General features: G+C 48.7%; 1 protein-coding gene across 2 annotated transcripts in view; it reads left to right on the plus strand.

Annotated features, from left to right (window-relative positions):
- The first annotated feature begins 1551 nt into the window (after positions 1-1551).
- Dusp23 (dual specificity phosphatase 23) overlaps positions 1552-18769 on the plus strand; it is a 28402-nt gene continuing 11184 nt past the window's right edge. Inside the window, exons 1-2 of one of the 2 annotated variants that reach the window (XM_041643481.1) lie at positions 1552-1929; positions 2664-3583. In XM_041643481.1, the coding sequence (XP_041499415.1) occupies positions 1663-1929; positions 2664-2849 (453 nt within the window). In that variant the 5' untranslated portion in view covers positions 1552-1662 and the 3' untranslated portion in view covers positions 2850-3583. Of the gene's footprint in view, positions 1930-2663; positions 3584-18769 lie in introns of those variants that run through there. The other variant, XM_041643482.1, reaches the window with a different exon arrangement.

The raw sequence follows: 18769 nt of genomic DNA on the forward strand, positions 1-18769 counted from the left end.
GAAAGGCTAGCAATCTAATGTCTGCTAGATGGGGAACTTGTCTCCCAGCAAGATTTCTTGCCAAGTTCTGACAACTTATCTCCCTGTATGAAAGACAAAAGCAGAGGCTATGGTGATGGGCAGGACCACACCTTGCCCAGGAATGCTCAGGTAAACATGACGCCAGGACCCCAGAGGTAGACTTGGGGGAGGGGACCGGATCTCTTTTTCCCCTTACTAATGCAGTGCACTGAATCAGCCTCCGCCTGCTCTCACTGTCAGTCTATTTAATTTAATGATTTATTTGAGGACAAGCAGTCACAGTTGGCTTGTCATGGCTGCCAAGGCCCAGGGTCTCACCCTAATGACTCTAGAAGCAAAGGAGGGAAGAGCATCTTCATGGCCAGATGCTGTGGGCTGAGGTCAATGTGTCCTTGGCCAAGCTGACCAACTTCTCTAGGCCTCGGGTTGCTGGAGTACAAAAAGGATACAAAAATAGCATCCACATTTGGTTACTGGAGAAAGCATACCATACGGACAGGGCCCAGTACAGGGGTAACACAATAATTCCCACAATTACCTGCAGTCAGATTCGCCGGTGCTTGGTTCAAAAGACAACACACACTGCTGTGAGCCTAGGGGAGACAGGGCTCAAGACAGAGGTCTGCCCTCAACACTGACAAACCCTGTCTGACCTAGGCTAGAGTGGCTGAGGGAGTGGGACCTTATAAGGAGATGTCTGAACTGAAAATAAAATTAAGAAAATACTCAGTGTTTTAAACAAGGCGGTGTTTGGAAAGGGTGCTAGGGCAGTTGTGTGGCAAGGATGGCATTTCCTGTTTGACTGTAGGAAAACGTGCTGTTGAAGATTCTAGAGAACCTTATCCTCCTGGATGCCTCAGTTTTCTCATCTCTGAAATGGGGTTGCTTTGACCATCTATCTTGTGACAATTCATTAACATATTAAAAGTGCTTGCACAAGTGCATACCACGAAGCAAATGCTCAGTTATTGCTAGCTCTTATGATATTGACTGTAATTACCATATACCGATTCAAAGTGCCACATGTCAGCCCTCCCCCCACCGCCACGCCCTTTTTTAACAGTCCCAGCAATAGGAAAACGAAAACAATAGCCCTGGACATAGTAATTCCCTCGTACTACAAGAACTCAAGAGGACATCAACAATGACTGCTCAGTCAATTAAAGTGATTACCCACCCACACCTGCGTGCCCAGGCGGAAGTAGTTTTGTCACCTATTTAAACCCTTGTGCATAAACAGTGGCGATTATGCCCTGAAGAGAGACTGGGGCAGCTGGCCCACGGTGCAGTAACTACAGCACACCACCAGGGAGCAGCAGAGTCCAGCCGTAGGCTGTTTTATCTCCAGGAGCAATTACTTTGTTCCAGGTTTCCTCCGTGTATTCGCTCCCAGCTGCAAAGATCCAGCTTGTTGTTGCCCCACAGGGGCCCGGCTCCCAACCGCAGAGTTTAAACTAGACTAGGAGCAGGCTTAGCCCCGCCCCCACTGCTCAGCCAACCCAGGGCGGAGGGGAGCGTCACAGGGGCGGGCCCAAGGGACCACGTGGCCGGGGGCAAGTGCAGAGCGGGGACCAGAAGCCAGCCCCAGGGGGTGACCAGGTCGCAAAGGCCAGCCTCACCCTGAGTGCCCTCCCCCCCGCGATGGGCGTGCAGCCCCCCAACTTCTCCTGGGTGCTCCCGGGCCGGCTAGCCGGGCTGGCGCTGCCGCGGCTCCCTGCGCACTACCAGTTCCTGCTGGACCTGGGCGTGAGGCACCTGGTGTCCCTGACGGAGCGTGGACCCCCTCACAGCGACAGCTGTCCGGGCCTCACGCTGCACCGGCTGCGCATCCCTGACTTCTGCCCGCCGGCCCCGGAACAGATCGACCAATTTGTGAAGATCGTGGACGAGGCCAACGCCCGGGGAGAGGTCAGTGAGTGTGAGCCAAAGCGAGAGGGTGGGGCCTGACGGGAGGTGGAGTCAGAAGGGCAAGGAGAGGTTGTGGGCGGGGCGAGGATGGGTGGGGCGGGGCCAGGTGGGGCAGGGCTGGGCTGGAGTTAGATGGAACCCACGCACTGACCAGAGACAACTATGCTGTTAGAGGAGAGGGAAGGTCATGCCAGGATTCTGGTCATTTTCTGAAGGGCCAAATGTCATGGAGACACACTTATAATTTTAAATTTTACTAGCAGCTACGTTTCTAAAAAAAAAAAAAATGAAAAGAAGCAGATGGAGTTAATTTTTGCTACTAATCCAATAAGTCAAAAATATTATTTCAACATAGACTCGATATGAAATAAGTTATTAATTTATAAGGCATTTCCAGTCTTCTTCACATGTCACATCTTCAGAGCCTGGTAAATATTTTACACCCCATCTCAATTTGGACTGACAGATTTTAGGTAAAAATACCGCCACAGGTGGCTGGATGTTCTGTACCAGACAGCACAGGTAGAAAGGGCAAGAGATGCAGGCTGAGAGCCCAACTTGGAAGCCAGCCACTTCAGAGGCCTCCTAGTCACCCAGACGCAAGGACAGTCCTCAACAGCTTTGAGGTCACTTGTCCTCTGAGGGCCTGCAATTTTGGGGAAGAACGATACCTTTCAGTGGGGACAGGAGATGGTGCAGGAGGGCACTGGACTCCATGAATTTCCTCTTGACAGGCTGTTGGAGTGCACTGCGCCCTGGGCTTTGGCCGCACTGGCACCATGCTGGCCTGCTACCTAGTGAAGGAGCAGGGCTTGGCTGCTGGAGATGCTATAGCTGAGATTCGGCGCCTGCGGCCAGGATCCATTGAGACCTATGAACAAGAGAAAGCCGTTTTTCAGTTCTATCAGCGAACAAAATAAGAGACTCAACCACTCTCCTGCTGCAGATGGGAAATGTGGCCAGGGAGGAAGGGAAGTGGGCTAAAGTACCTGCATCCTTCTGCTCCCTTTGCCTCCCGCTGGACAGAAGTAGTCTTTCCCCGAAGCCATAACCTGATTGACAGAGTGGCTGAGACCCCATGAATATGAGTTAATATCTAATAAGAACTCATTTACGCTGCATAGAATTTACATAGCACTCCCAATACATCAACTCCATGTAGCCCTGGGTCATAGAAAATATAAAAACCATTTCTGTTCTTTGGATGGGGTGACTAGAGCTCAGAAAGGCTTATGGTCACAATTCTGGAAAATAGAAGTATGGGCCAGGGCCGCAACACACACCTTTGTCTCCTTGAAGATGCTGAAATTCTAGGTGCTGACCCCTGGTCTTAGGGTTTCTGGAGAACTGGTCAATGAAAGAGAGCTCCCAGTCTACGGCCACCCAGCTTCCAGCCGTCTCAGGGCTCTACACTCCCACACCAGGAGTGCCCTTGTTGGTGTCACCTGTGTTCTCTCAGGGTACAGAAGACTTGGATGTCACACTCCCTCCTTCCCCGTCTCCCCCAGAGCTGGCCACTCTTACCAGCCTTAGATACACTCGGCTCATATGTTACCTCCACCCCTGTGTCATCCCCAACCTCAGGCCCAGGAATGCCGGAACTGCATCTTGGTGGTTATACAAAGTGGATATTAAATAAATAAATAGCTCCGGGGCTATGACTTTTGGCTGTCTTTCCCAGGTTAGCGCCACACTTGGGACTCTCTGAGAGATATGGTGAACATCATGCATGAGCCCAGTGGACTCTTTTATAATGTCAGTCTGAACTCTTGCCCTGTCTTCTGCCATATAGGCTGAGCTGAATGAGGGAGATTCAGCCTGAGATACACATCGAGTGCCTGTGTGAACTTGGTGTGCCTGTTAGAGGAGAAGTGACTCAGCAAAGTGAGACATGGTTCCTATTCTCAGGGGCCTGGCCTTTCTGGAGAAGATGGGTCATGACAGGCCATTCCCACATGATGGATACTAAAGGCCATCCCTGCTATTCCAAGCACAGGACAGCGTAGGCAAGAGTTCCCCTATAGCCTCCATCCCTCGCATCAAAGGTCAGAGCTGTGCCTCTGCCATCCCCTCCCCGGGACTTCTTTCTCCATCCTCTGCTGCCCATAACTGAACATTATCCAGCTCACCCTTACACAAAAGGCTTAGTTAAGCTAGAGATGTAAGCTGCACTCACTCAGAATCCTTTCTGTATCTAATGTGGAGTATCCACTCCTTAACTATTTCCTTGGATTCTATCTAGCCCTCCCAGGGAAACAGATCAGCCAAAGAGAAGAAACTCAAAAGTTCCAGGCATGTGATGGAGGAAAAAGGAAGGCCTTCCTTTTAGTGGCCTTCCTCCCCCCAAAAAACGCCACCCACCCTGCCACTCCCACACCTGCCCATAATGCAAGCCAGACCACCCACCACACACAGGGAGTGTGGATGTCTATGTAACGTTTTCCTGAGGAGGGCATGGCCCAGGAAGAGAGCAAAAGGCGCATTTCCTCCGCCCTTGTCATTCAAGGCAGAGCTTACCACTACGGGAGGAAATGGGAGGCGGCCACTGTGTCCAGAGTTGCGGCTCCTCACCAGCACTGATTGGCTGAGCCCTAGGACCCGCCCTTACCCTTCCTGATGTCTGTTCCTCCTCATATCCTCCACACTCCCAGAGCAGATTCTGCTCTTACCTTCCTCCCAAGGCTCCTTGGAAGGAGACAGAAAATTTTTCTAACCCCATTAAAGCCCTGTGCGCAGTTCCCTCCCCATAATTTAAGCAAGCCTCTGCCTCAAGAGTTCCTTAGGGAAATAAACATATAATTATGTGCTTAAGGAAATCGCTTTTAAATAAGTACGAGTTGACTTCAAATGAAAAACTCTGCCCTTCTCCTTCTATCTACCTTGAGGGGTTAGCCAGGGACTCCATTTGTGCTCACTATGCTCCCAGAAGTTTTATCTTCCCACTGCCCTTTCTCCTGTATTTGTCACCAATGAAAGTTCACACATCAGCCATGGCCCCTCACTAGTACATCCTGCACTGATGCCAGGGACACACCTCCTCCATCTGAGAAGCACATCTGCATTTGCACCAGGCCAGGGTTCCTCATGCTCAACACTCCTAACATTTTTGAACTGGGACTGGATAACTGGAGATGGGGAATCTCTACCAAAGGATGTTCAACAGTGTTGCTGGTTTGCACTCACTAGATGACAGTCACATGTTGTCAGGGTTTCCTGTCCTGCCTGATTCCCACAGTTGTTAAGTCCCAAAGAAATCACACAGAGGTCTACATTAGTTATACACTGATTGGCCCATTAGCTCAGGCTTCTTATTAACTCTTATTACTTATATTAGCCCATTATTCTTGTCCATGTTACCCACGTGACTTGGTACCTTATTCAGCGGGGCAGTCACATCTTGCTTCTTCTTGTGACTGGGCCAGGACCGCTTCCTCTTCCCACAATTCTCCTGTTCTCCTTGACCTGCCTTTACTTTTTATCTGGTTGTCCTGCCTATACTTTCTGCCTGGCTACTGACCAATCAGCATTTATTTAAAATATAATTGACAGAATCCAAACAATTGTCCCACAGCAGTCACCCACAACTCTCTGGCTATGACAACCAAAGATGCCCCTCAACATTGCCACATTTTCCCCATGGGAACAAAACCTGCCCTGGTAAGAACTGTTGCAACAGACCAACATGCAGGTCTCATTCTCTCTGGAGCAGAGGAACAGATTGGGGTCTTATATATACGCACACATCATAGGGGAACAGAGACCAATCACATACTGCCACCTTTCCAAGCAGTGACTAGAAGTCAAGCTATTCCTGGGTTCTCAGCTCTCCATGGGCTTGTTTTCCAGCCAGGTCATAAACGCTAGCTGACACTCTACATTCAGAATGATTACGTCCCCAGTGGGCTGCTGAGGAATGTAACTGAAACAGCTTCCCCCCCTGTTCCTGGGATAAACATGACTGGCTTAGTCAGGGTTTCTAATGCCGTGAAGAGACACCATGACCACAGAAACTCTTATGAAGGAGAGCATTTAATTGGGGCTGGCTTACAGTTCAGGGGGTTAGTCCATTATTGTCACAGCAGAAAGCATGGCAGTATGCGGGCAGACATAATGCAGGAGAGGTAGCTTAGAGTTCTGCTTCTGGATCTGAAGGCAGCAGGAGGAGAGAGCAGACACTGGGCCTGGCTTGAGCTTCTGAAACCTCAAAGCCCGCCCCCAGGGACACACTTCCTTCAACAAGGCCCCACCTCCTAATAGCGCCACTCCCTGTGAGCCTCTGGGAGATATTTTCATTCAAAACACCACAATAACCAAACACAACTTGGGAAGGAAAGGGTTTGTTTCATCCTATACTTCCAAGTGACAGTCCATCATCGTCTTTGTTACAGTTTCTGCTGCTATGGTGAAACACCATGACCAAAAGACAAGTTGAGAAGGAAAAGGTTTATTTGGCTTGCACTTCCACATCTCTGTTCAGTATTGAAGGAAGTCAGGACGGGAACTTAAATGGGGCAAGAACCTGGAAGCAGGAGCTCATGCAGAGGCCATGGAGGGGTGCTGCTTACTGGCTTGCTCCCCATGACTTGCTCAGCCAGCTTTCTTATAGAACTGAGACCCTCCGTCCCAAGGATGGCACCACCCACTATGGGCTGAGCCTTCCCCCATTTATCCCTAATTGAGAAAACGCCTTACAGCTGGATCTCATGGAGGCATTTCCTCAGCTGAGGCTCCTTCCTCTCTGTTGACTCCAACTTGTGTCAGGTTGGCACACCACATCAGCCAGTACGAGGGAAGCCAAGGCAGGAATGGGAGCAGGAACTGAAGCAGGGATCATGAAAGATCTGCTAATGGACTTGCCTTCTAGGACTTTCTTGGCCTGCTTTCTTCCTTTCTTCCTTCCTTCCTTCATTTATTTATAACCTTTTGGTTGGTTCTTTGTGGATTTCACATCATGCATCCTGATCCCGCTCATCTCCCCATGTCTTTGTATCTGCCTTCTGCCCTTGCAATCTACACACACACACACACACACACACACACACACACACACAAGATTTAAAAGAAAAATGAAAAGCAAAAGAAAAAAGTCTCGGCGCGGAAGCTATAGTGCGGCACAGTGAGTACCATGCTTTAGACCACGCATCTTCACTTGCAAGTGTGCATTCAGTGAGTCGTTAATCTGGCTTCTGCTACACTACCTATACTAGACCCTCACTGGGACTTCTCTTGGATGTCCTGTTGTTGCCTTGTGTCATGGAGATCCAGCAGCTTTGGATCTGCAGGTCCGGCCCCTTCACATGTTCCAGATCACAGATAAGGTGGATGCTGGGGTAAACTAACTCAGAGCCTTGGTTCTGGGCCTAGGCTGGTCAGCCTGCCAGCTCTCCCTCATCATCACCACCAGGGTGAGCTCTCCAGCACTGCCCTGGCTAGCTCACCCAGTGCAGCAGACATCAAAGAGCAGGGCCAGCAGGGCCAGTTCTCCAGCTCCCATGCCCTCAGGGCCAGCTCCTATGCCCCCACACCACCGGACCTAGCTCTACTGATTCACCCAGGTGAGGTGCAGGGCCCACTCTCCCAAGTGCTGCAATTGGTGAGGGATAGGGTGAGCTCTCCTGCTCTCATGCCCCCCCTCAGGCCCACTCTCCTGCCTGCCGCAGGGAAGGGGGTGAGCCTGCTTTCTTAAACAACCCAGGACCACCTGCCCAGGATGGCATTACCCACACTGAGCCGAGCTCTCCCACATCAATGAGCAGTGAAGAAAATGCCCCCACAGACATGCCCACAGGCCAACCTGATGGAGGCCGTTCCTCCATTGAGGTCCATTCTTCCCAGGCTGACAAAAGGTAACCCCTGTGTTTTTAAAGTTCATTCATGTTTATTCCCCAGTACATGACAGGACTCTGCCGAACAGAGGATTTTCTCCTTGGAAACCTTTGTTCCTTGCTATCCTGGCTCTGCACTGACTACCTGGACCCTTCCCTGGGAAAATTGTTCAGATCCAGGAACAGCTTGCATCGAGACAGAAGGAAACCAACCACAAGCTTGTCTGAGAAGATTTCTCCCTAGCCTGGTTCTCTTGCCATCGTTGCCCTTGCAGGATGCCCAAGACAGGGCACAAGGCAAACCTACACCTGGCCCCCACACTTCATCCAGCCCTAGATCGAAATGTCTGAAGGTGCTAAGAATGCGAAGCCCTGGTTTTGATGCACTCATACGTACCCCTTGAGCTTTCTGAATTCTCAGTCCCAAGACTGCATGGAGGGCCATGTGTCTCTGTTTCATAGTGCAGAAGGAACTACAGTGAGGTCATAGGCCCATATCTACAGGCCCATGAGCCTGTTCACACCTCCTGTGAAGTTAAACTCAGTCCATGCCTACCCAGTCTGCCCCTCTCAGCCTACCCTGTTATAGAATGATACCTTAGGAAGGGCAATTGACGGTTGACCTCCCCCTGCTGAAGAGGTCTGCTCCCCTGCACACCCTCCCATCTGCCCAACATTATCCCCAAAGTCAGTTTTCCTCAGAGAAATAAATGATGGGCATGTTCCCTTGGCCAGAGAGTGGCTCTAAACCGTAACTCCTTTCTCCGCGTGAACTACACCCGCTTGCCAGCCTTCAAGTCAAAGCTCCTGCTATCTATGGCTTATCATTCTTTGTGAGAGGGAAACTAATTTGGTCTCACAGGAATTTTTGTCACACAACAATGACAGCTACCACTAATGCATTTCACAGTTTGTCACACCCGAACTTTGCTTGCTTGTATAAGCATAATTGCTGTCATTTATGAAGTACTTACCACGTAGCTGGTGGTTTACATACCTTGCTTTATGTAATTTTATCACTGCAACTCGGCAAGTCAAGCGATTTCTCCTTTCTATAGAAGGAGCTGAGATAGAGAAAGGTAAATCATGTACCCAAAAAAAAATATCACACTTGCGCTAGAGTTACTTTTCCCATTATTGAGCCTGCTGACCTGACCGGAAGCAACTTAAAAGGGAAGGGTTTGCTCTGACTTCAGTTCAAAGGGATACAGTCTGTCAGTCACGGTGAGAGCAGGCGTGACAGCAGGAGTGTCAAGTGGCTGGACACTGAGAGAGGACATGAAGTGGGGCTCGGCTGCTGAACTTCAAGTTCCACCCCATGGACTCACCTTCTCCAGTTAGGCTCCACCTCCCAAAGGTTCAATGGCCTCCCAAAACAGCTCTCTCCCAACTGGGGGCCAAGTGTTCAAACCCATGAGCTTACGGGTGGATACGGAATGGGAGAGAGGCATTTCACATTCAAACCATTTGTACCAAAGGAGCTGGGCTGTAAATCCAAATCATCTGTCCCTCCAAAGTCCAGAGGTCGTGTTTCTTTCGCCAAATACCCTCCTGACGAGACTTACCGTGATTCCAGGGACACAATAGAGTCTGTCTGTATTTCAGAGCTCAGCCCTGCTCATTGTCTGATCCACAGGCCCCCACGGACCCATTTCTTCCTCCTCGGCAGCCGGAGAATAATCCTGCACCTAAACCTGAAGTCAATTGCACCTGAATTATGTGTTCTGCTTCACAGAGTGGCCTGGGGCCAGCAGGATTTCTCTGTGGGTGTAGACACCTGCTGCCGAGGCTGACAACCTGAGTTCAATTCTCTGGGCCCACATAGTGAAAGGAGAGAACCTGCCACCCCCCACATGTTGTCCTCTGGCCTACACACACACACACACACACACACACTAAAATTTTAACTGCAATTACAAACTAAGGATCAAATGCAGCCTGAGCATTGGACCAAGCACCAGAAAACTATTGTGTCACATCTGTTATTCTCTAACTCAGGGCGTACAGATGTCCTCACCCAGGACAACAGTCCTGAGGCTTGTGTGGCTGGCATGGAGTCCTCGAAAATGCCTTTTTTATGTTTGATGATTTATTAAAAATCCTGCTACTCTTTATGGTTTTGTTGTTTGACCCCTTAATGTATGCCAGGCACTGTGCCAAGTGCTTTGCAGACATTATCTCATTCTCTCTGTGAAGGGAAATCGTATAAACCCCCATGCACACAGTACTACCCCAGTAACCAATACACAGTGAGCACACCGACACCCCGAGAGTTTAATACTGTGCCCCGAGTCACCCCCTAGAACAAGACTGAAACCTGGAGTTAGCAATCAACCACCTTCCCTTCCGTAAAGCAAGAAGGGAGACCATTGTAATGAGAAAACAGACGTACCTTGTGCAGAACTGAGGCATTTGGTCTCCCAGGGCCATCTGTGGTGCCCTCTGATCACAGGGTTTCAAGGACACTGCTGTCCGGCTAATGTCCGCACTGCCACCCCCGTCATCTCTAACAGCCTTCTGCCTCAAGTATCAAAACTCGAGTCCCCTGTTGATTGAAAACTTATTTACATAAGCACATCCCCCATAACAGCCTACGTTTTTTCTAGCCATTAAAGATTCAAGGCACACTTCTAAGAAGGCAGCATGCTTGTCCAAGCAAACAGAAATTTGAAAAACACTTTGGTGCACACCCATGCCTGAAACTGATGCCTTATTTGCCGCCTTGATAGCTGAGTCCTTTGTGCCAATAAATTGCTTAAATTGCTGCCACCACCCCCTCGCCCTATTTCTCCCTTGACTTATTCTGCCACCATGGATATGTGATCATGGAACAAATTAGCGACACCACCTCTGAATTTCCAAAGTGTGGGGCACCGAGTACGGCAAACAGCTCTGGGGTGTGACCCCTCCGGCTTCTCTAACCACCACACTCATCTTCATTACTCATATACACTGAATAGTGACTGTTGGGAATCCGCAGGGGCCCATGGGAAATGGCAATGGCTGCAGACATCCCCCAGGTGACACTGCTGATCTCTTCGGGTGTGTTGTCTATGCTACTGGTCTCCCTTACCCCCATCCCAAGAAAATTCATTGATTTGCATGTTTTCTGTAACAGGGTATCACACCTGCATGATTTCTAGATAGGACTAAGCCACACTGGGACCCCACCCACAGACAGAATCCTGCCATTCCTGATCATAACTCAAGGAGATCTAAAACATCCAATGGTTTTATGGAAGTTCATGAATGCAGATTAAAATCTGAAAGTAGGACCGGGCAGTGGTGGCGCACGCCTTTAATCCCAGCACTTGGGAGGCAGAGGCAGGCGGATCTCTGTGAGTTCGAGACCAGCCTGGTCTACAAGAGCTAGTTCCAGGACAGGCTCCAAAACCACAGAGAAACCCTGTCTCGAAAAACCAAAAAAAAAAAAAAAAAAAAAAAAAAAAAAAAAAAATAAAATCTGAAAGTAGGGAAAGGCTCATGGGACAGAGTCCGAGAGAGACCAGACACGCATTTCCAGTTGTCCTCTTCCAGGGGAGTCACATGGGCACACTTCTCCTAGCAACAATGTGTAGAAAAACATACAAAGTATTGCCAACCACAGATGCTCCCTTGAGCTTTGGTGAGCAGAGTTTTATTGGGGTCAGTCACGCAGGCACGCAGAATGTACATGACTGACCTTAGTCACTCGGTCTCCAGCCCCAGCAGAGGTCAAACTGAAGCAGCATGTCCCAACGCATCGTAGATATATTTAAAATTACAAAACAAAACAAGTGTTCACTATAAGTCACACTGTTGGCAGGAACCATCTGGCCAGCCTGAGGTCTCAGGTATATAGAAATACTCTTATCATGCAGAGTATTCCAAAGGTTCAATTTCCATCTCACAGGAGCTAAGCAAGGGAGGAACTGAAGATTTTTGGGATGTGTAGACCGGGCATCGCCAGCCTGCTTGGTTAACCTTAACTGCACACCGTCAGACACTTAATGTATTAATTACTTCTGTTACTGTATAAAATACCATGACCGAAAGCTATTTCAGGGAGAGACAGGTTTATCTTGGCTTACAGTCCCAGAGATATGGAGTCCATCATGATGCAGAAGGCGTGGCAACACAAAGATGGCTGATCACATTCATCCACACATGGAGACAGAGAACAGGAAGTGAAGCGAGGCTCCAAGCCCTCAAAGCCCAACACCAGCGATGTTCCTCCAGCAAGACTGGAGGTCCCGTAACCTCCCCAAGCATTACCACCAGCTGGGGATCAGCTGCTCAAGTACATGAGCCTATCCAATCCCCACATTCAGGGTTTCTCTCCATTGGATAATCCGGGAAGCTGTTGCCGTACTTTCCTTGGCTCTAACTAACCCCCAGCAGTCTCTGTTTACCCATCACCCCTCAGGAAAAGGTTCCCAACACCCATGCCCATGTCCATACTCCCAAAGCATCTGCCCATATTTACCTATAATAGTCATTCAATAGCTTCATCTCTTGCGTGTGATCTCTCTCTCTCTCTCTCTCTCTCTCTCTCTCTCTCTCTCTCCCCCCCCCCCAGAGACTAAGGACTTCTTTGCTCATACTTCTAACACTTGGCACGATGCCCATCACATAGCTATACAATTAGCATAGAGTAACTGATAAACCAATATGCTGTCATATTAATGAAAGATAGAAAAGAATTAATCTAAGGGATGGATAATTTGGTGAAGGATTGCATGACAAAGATACTCTTAAGTATAAACACAAAAATGGAAATATGCAGTGCACTGATACTTAAGCAATGCTACAGCTATTAAAAACAAAAGAAGAGTAAGTCTGCTAAAAAAAAAAAATACTTGATTGAATCTTTCAAAGAGATGTGGTTGTATAACCTGGAGAGACAAGTGTTGAATGTCGTTAAACATACTAAGGTTATGTGCTGAGTGCAAAGTCCATTTAGGGAGGCTTGGATGAAGAAGAACAGGACGTTGTGTATCCTCCGGGGAAGGAAAGATAAAAGACATCAAAGGTCATGGAAGAAGTAAAATCCCCATCCAGTGGGAAGTAGAGGATCCATGGTTAGGTTAAGCTAGTAAAAGAACAGCAGCAATTCTTGCCACAGGAAGTGTGGACTCACCACGGGATTCTGAGCAAAGGACACGTCGCTGGGCTCCATTTTTCTCAAGTTCCGTTCTGACAGAATGGCCCCATGACTGAGTAGCTGTGCAGTGCTTCTGATTTAGCTTTGTCAAAGGGAGACGAGGCCGCATGCCACTGGTGTCTGAGACTTCTCAGAGGACCAGAGCTGAGTAAGAACCCGCTCTCTCCTCTTGCTGGAAGTTAATGACAGTAATGCTTCGCCAAAGGAAGTGGAAGGGTTGTTAAGTCGGAGAGCTCACCCTCTGGGCTCGCAGGTTATGATTTTTTAATGCTTTCAAATGGGAAAAGAACTCAAGTGAGTGTCATCCCTGTGTGCTGGAAATATGCCTTTCTCGTGGTGGCTGGCTCAGGCTCCTGCAAACCCGCTGCTTTGCCGGGTTCTCTGGAGTCACACTCTAAATCAAACTATTGTTATATTCCGGTTGATAAGTCTCACGTGTCCTCAGGAGCACCTGGCCCTGGGGCTTCACTCTGTCCAACATTCCGGTATTTCTCCCTGTGGCCCCAAGGCCAAGAAGACTCCTGAACATTCCAGCCTTCTGCCTCAGTTGTCCCCCATACTCGTCAGCACTGCATGCTGTTACGTCTGCCCCTTAATTCAAGCCTGTTTTCTCCTTCAAATAATGGCCAATTTGTCAAGTCAGGAAGCCAGCCAGACATTTTTCTGTATATTTTTCCATAGGCAGATGAAACATCCTGAAGACTCCAAAAACAGTTTCCCTTTTTGGGAATACGCAGGATTCCTAGAGGAATCCACGTGGCTGCAAATGCCAGAACACCTGGATCTAGGACCCTCGTGCCTCTACCTGGCCCTCTTCAGCTGGGAGCCTAGAAATGGCAGCGTAGGCACCTGTAGAGCCCCGTCCCAATCCTCATGAGTACCTTCAGAACTCAAGGTACACCTAGACAATAGGGTGGCCAGGGTCCCCCTGCTGAGCTCTTCTGTCCTGTGAGATCCCAGGTCTCTCCTGACACATGTGTTCAAGAGCCTATAGGGAAAAGGGGGAGGCCAGGGATGGATAAGGACCTGCAATTCCACTGAGGAGTCAGGTCCCAGCCTTGGCAGTGACCCTCACCCCACTTCAATCCTCTTCTGTTGATTTGATAGAGTGGAAGCCACAGACGATGTCAAGGGGAATACCAGATGGGGCTATCAGAAAGGACTTCATATAATGCAAATTAAAACAACCGTTATATGATTTTATATACAGCAGTGCTGGACATATACCCAATCTCAAACTAAATCTGGCAAATCTGTGGGAAATTCAAACTCTCAAGGTGCTGATGGTGTATGATTTAATACAGCATCCTTGGAGGGTGAGTTCACCCCAGAACCTAACATATAGACATATAGACATATATGCATATACATATCCAACCACTACATATATATTTATGGACAAACTGCATTTGAGCAACTTAGAAACACATTGGAGGCTGTCCATTTATTTATTTACTCAATATATATTTACTGGACAGTTGTTATATGCCAGACACGATTCCGGGAACTTAAAAATTGAGCATGCGCAAACCACAAGAATATCCACCTTGGCAAAGTGTATACCCACCATCGTTTAAATGGTCCCAAACTTCAACCTAAAAGATACTCTTCGAAGAGTGGGAGATCAGTGCCCTGCCATACTGCAACAGCAACGAACATGTGTTCTGGGGTCCATGCTGGGTGTGCAGGAAAGAAACTTGTGCACTATTAGATAAAGAATAAAAACAGTCCTGTAGATTCTTTATGGAGACACACATATAAAAATAAGTCATTTGGAGGCCCCCAAACTCGGAATCGTAGCTGAACCCAGAAAGTGAGGAGGGAAAAGATCAGCGAAGTTACTTTATTTCTTAAACATCTACAACAAATAGATACGTGAAGTTAGCTCTGTATGTACTTATATTGCATGTTAAGCACATGAATGTTTATCTATGTGGGTCCGTTTTCCTTCAAGACGGGTACGTTTTTGGTTTTATCATTATTGTTGTTTTGTTTTGCTTTGTGTTTGGTTAGGCCCCCATCTCTGGGCCATCTATAAACTGAAGTCTATCCTGTGAACTGCCGGGATCTTTCTAACAGGAGAGCAGGAGGCAGCCCAGGCAAGGTGCCTGACGCCCCCTGGCGGCACAAACCAGACCCGCAGCTCCTAGGGGTGCACGTGGAGTTCTGGAAATGCTGAGCTAGTTTAGGTCTGGGAATTTGTTCAACCACTTTACAGACCAATGTGCCATTATCTAGCACAGTTGGGAAGGCATGTCCTATTTATTATTCAGGAATGCTGTTTTTAAAGGTTTACCCTAGAGAAACTCAAGCACGAACACAAGGAAATGTGTGCAAATGCCCTTGCAGCTTTGTCTACGATGGCCAGAACTGAAAAGGGCACCATTATCCACAATCAGGAGAACATGTGAGTTGGACATCCACACCCAGTGAAATCCTCCACCACGGCAAATGACAACAGAAAACCACGTGTGTCCATCACATATCACAACCCGTGGGGGAGCCCTGCTGGACCAGAGTTGCAGCCCGCCATGGTGGGACAACTCTTTCCGAGCTCAGCGCAAGACGGTAGTCTTCCCCCAGGACGGGCTTCCCACTCTCTGCCTGACCCTATGTGGAGACTGGTCCTGAGCCTGGATACCAGCATTGCCTCAGGCGTGACCCTTGACACAGTTCCCCACATGCACTCCCTTCTGCTGCTGAATTAGGCTGTGCTCTGGCTGTTCTGATAGGAGCCTGCTGTTTAATGAAACCAGGTGATGCTCCAGCCACCGATCTCATCCTCCGTGTCTCCTCGCTCTGAAATAAATTTGAGCTGTCTCCCCAAAGCCGGCTCCTGGAAAGCTGTATCTGCGGTATTCACAGTACATAGCCCTGCACGCTGCCTCTGGTCCCTTTGTCCTCCAGGCCTGGTGGCCAACTGGCCATGAGGAAAAAGGAGACCCCACAAACAACCAACGCTGAGGGAAAGGGGGAGCCTTGGAGTCTTCCCTCTCTCAAGCACCAATTACAGAAAATTGCAGGTAGGCCAGACACCATTGTGGGTGGACATGCACACACACACACACACACACACACACACGTCATGACTGCAAAAACAGATGTGAGAAGAATAAATACCAGATACGGGAGTGGAGAACCACATGGGCCCTTGGCTGAAACATGGGACTTTATTGCTTTAAGAGAAAGAAGAAACAAGGTTAACTACAGTAATCCCAGAACTCAGGAGGCAGAGTGGACCACTGGGAAACTGAGGCCAGTCTGGGCTACCTTGCAGAAATGGTGAAGAATGAAGGGAGGCAAGTAAGTAATGAGGAAGAAAGAATTACCCAAAGTAAATATGACCAAAATTTATAATTAAATAGCTGGACGGTGGAGGCCTAGACACTGCTTGTAGTCTATTGTTTTATAATCTAATGTTTTCATTTATTGTTTGCTGTGTTTGATTTATTTGTGGAGGAAGAGATGGTGGATGGGGTGGGGGTGAGACCCATGCAAATGAAAGCTACAAGGAAGTGTGGCTTAAGAGACAAGACCCATGGAGAAGGGGTGTGGCCTCAGGGAGGAGAGAAGCAGTGCTGCAGGATACTGTAAAGGGGGTTACAGGGGTGGGATGGAGACATTGTTCTCAGTGTAATGCAGAGACCTCGGGGCTTTAGGCGGAGGAGCCCTTATGTTGGTCTGTTAGCACTATGGGTGGGTCACTCTTCTCTGTGTGAAGTGGGGGAAGCAGACTGAGAGCAGGGTGAGGGGACACACGACGGTTTCTTTGTAGTAATGGCTGCAAAAGGCTGGAACCCCAGTCATGGTGCCTGGGCATGTATCTGTGGCATCCTCTGAAAAAGGAATCGATGGAACTTGGCCAGAGAGTCGATGAGAAGCATGCCTGAGGCTTTATTTAAGCAGTAGGCAGAGAGGCCCTGAGAGGAGAAAAGGCAATTGAAGAAGGCAGTAAAAAGGGTGGGTCAGTGGGTGCTTCCCAGTGAAAAGGGTGGGTCAGTGGGTGCTTCCCAGTAAAAAGGGTGGGTCAGTGGGTATTTCCCAGCAAGGAGAGCAGGATGAGGAATTTCATCTCATTGTTTGTCGGCCACAAAAGTGGAGGGACAGAGCTGGCAATTGTGTGTTCAGTTCAGAAGCCCGTGGGAAAGGGCAAGTAGGGTCAAGAGGTATAAATTTAGGTGTCACCAGTGTATTCTTCAGAGCCATGCCATCGGACAGACGGTGTAAATAAAAAAAAGAAGGCTGAGGCCAAACTCCAAGCACCCCACCATTTAAGAGTAGGGAAAAGAGAACCCAGCAAAAAGAGTTAACGAGGCAGAAGAACAAATGGGGCTGTTGGGGGCCATGAGAGATGCCAAGCCAAGAGTATGCTTCAAGTTGGAAGCCGTGTTCAACTGTTGAAAATGCTGCTGCATAACCAAATAAACAGAGCCAGGCAGAGAATCCCCACCTCCCCTTGGAGCTGCCAGTAGGGGAATCTTTGTGGCTTTGACAAAGCAATTCAGTGGAGTAGGGGCGCTTCAGGAGCAAGGAGACCAGGGGGCCTATGATTGACAAGGGAGAGGACTGAAGGGTGGGTCTCTTGAGAAGCTTAACTCTGAGGAAAGGAGGACAATGGGGTGAGCACTAGGGACAAGGACACACAGGAGGAGATTATTTAGGATCTTTCTCTGCATCCATATGCAGAGGGAAAGAACACAGGAGAGAGAGGAAAGGGAGCAGTGGACGAGTGGATGCAAGAGGGACTTGGAGAAAAGGAAGGAGACTGGAGTCCAAGCCCCACAGCTCACTAGCCTGAGCTGGGATACTCACTCTGTTCCATCCGCTCCAGGTCTCAAGCTGTTTTCCAGACAGTCATTATCTCTCCTATTGTTTGCCTGCTCATGGGTGTCACCAGTTCCCGGGGTTCAGTGTGCTAAATCTTCCACAACCATCTCCTCTGAATACACAAGTCTTACGGTCTTCCTAGCCCTATCTAGGTTGTGCATCTACCCGGGGACCTGGAGTGGAAAATAAGCAAACTGAAGAAAATTAATTCTGGACTATTTTATACATTCTGTATAAATGCATGAAATAGATTATGTTTGACAGCGGTAAACAGAGAAGCCAAAAAAATCCAATTTATCACTTTAATTATATATGCTTTTCTTCCTCGATCTCCAGAGAAGAATAAGCCTCCAGCAGTATTCAGTCCCTTCTATGAAGCCAGTCCCAAATTATTCATGCTGCTCTTAGTAACTGCATGTTCTTCGTGACAGGTGTCCTATCTGAAGCACACAGGCGATGCTTAGCATGCTACCTGCGGAGTTGCACATGAGGAGGGGCGGAAAGGGTGCACAAAGGAAAAGTGAGGAACACAGAGCTGTGAGTCCAAGGAGCTGCACAGGCAAAGTTCAAGTCCACTCCAAACAGGCGCACTCCTACTTTAGTGACGGCAGCCTCACCCCCCAAGCCCAGACAATTTAGCAGCCATCCACACTGTCCCTATGCAGAAGCAGGAGCGCAAAGAGGGGGTCTCTACGTTAGCCATTGTTTCGCTTTGGTGAACACAAATTCCGCCAGACGTCGAGGTGCAGCAAGGACCAGGACACACCTGGTATGTGCCTTCTGGAAACACACAGCCCTGAGGGAGAAGGAATGCAAGAGGTGGTTGTACTAACAGATGTAGGTGCCAATTGCTAAGGTAGGTTATACATGCACCTAGCACAGGCAGAGGTCAGAATAGGAAGAGGCCTCTAGAGAGACAGAACAATGAATGGACAGTACAAAGGGGATTTATTAGATATAGTGTCTGGTGTGTTCGTGATAGCATTTTCGTTGGCTCATTTGCATTTTGATGATAACCAAAATCAAGGCACTGAATTCCTCACTT

Source organism: Microtus oregoni, unplaced genomic scaffold (genome assembly GCF_018167655.1).
Source record: "Microtus oregoni isolate MIOR12 unplaced genomic scaffold, Mior012 000086F_ref0000336, whole genome shotgun sequence".
NCBI classification, from domain to species: domain Eukaryota; kingdom Metazoa; phylum Chordata; class Mammalia; order Rodentia; family Cricetidae; genus Microtus; species Microtus oregoni.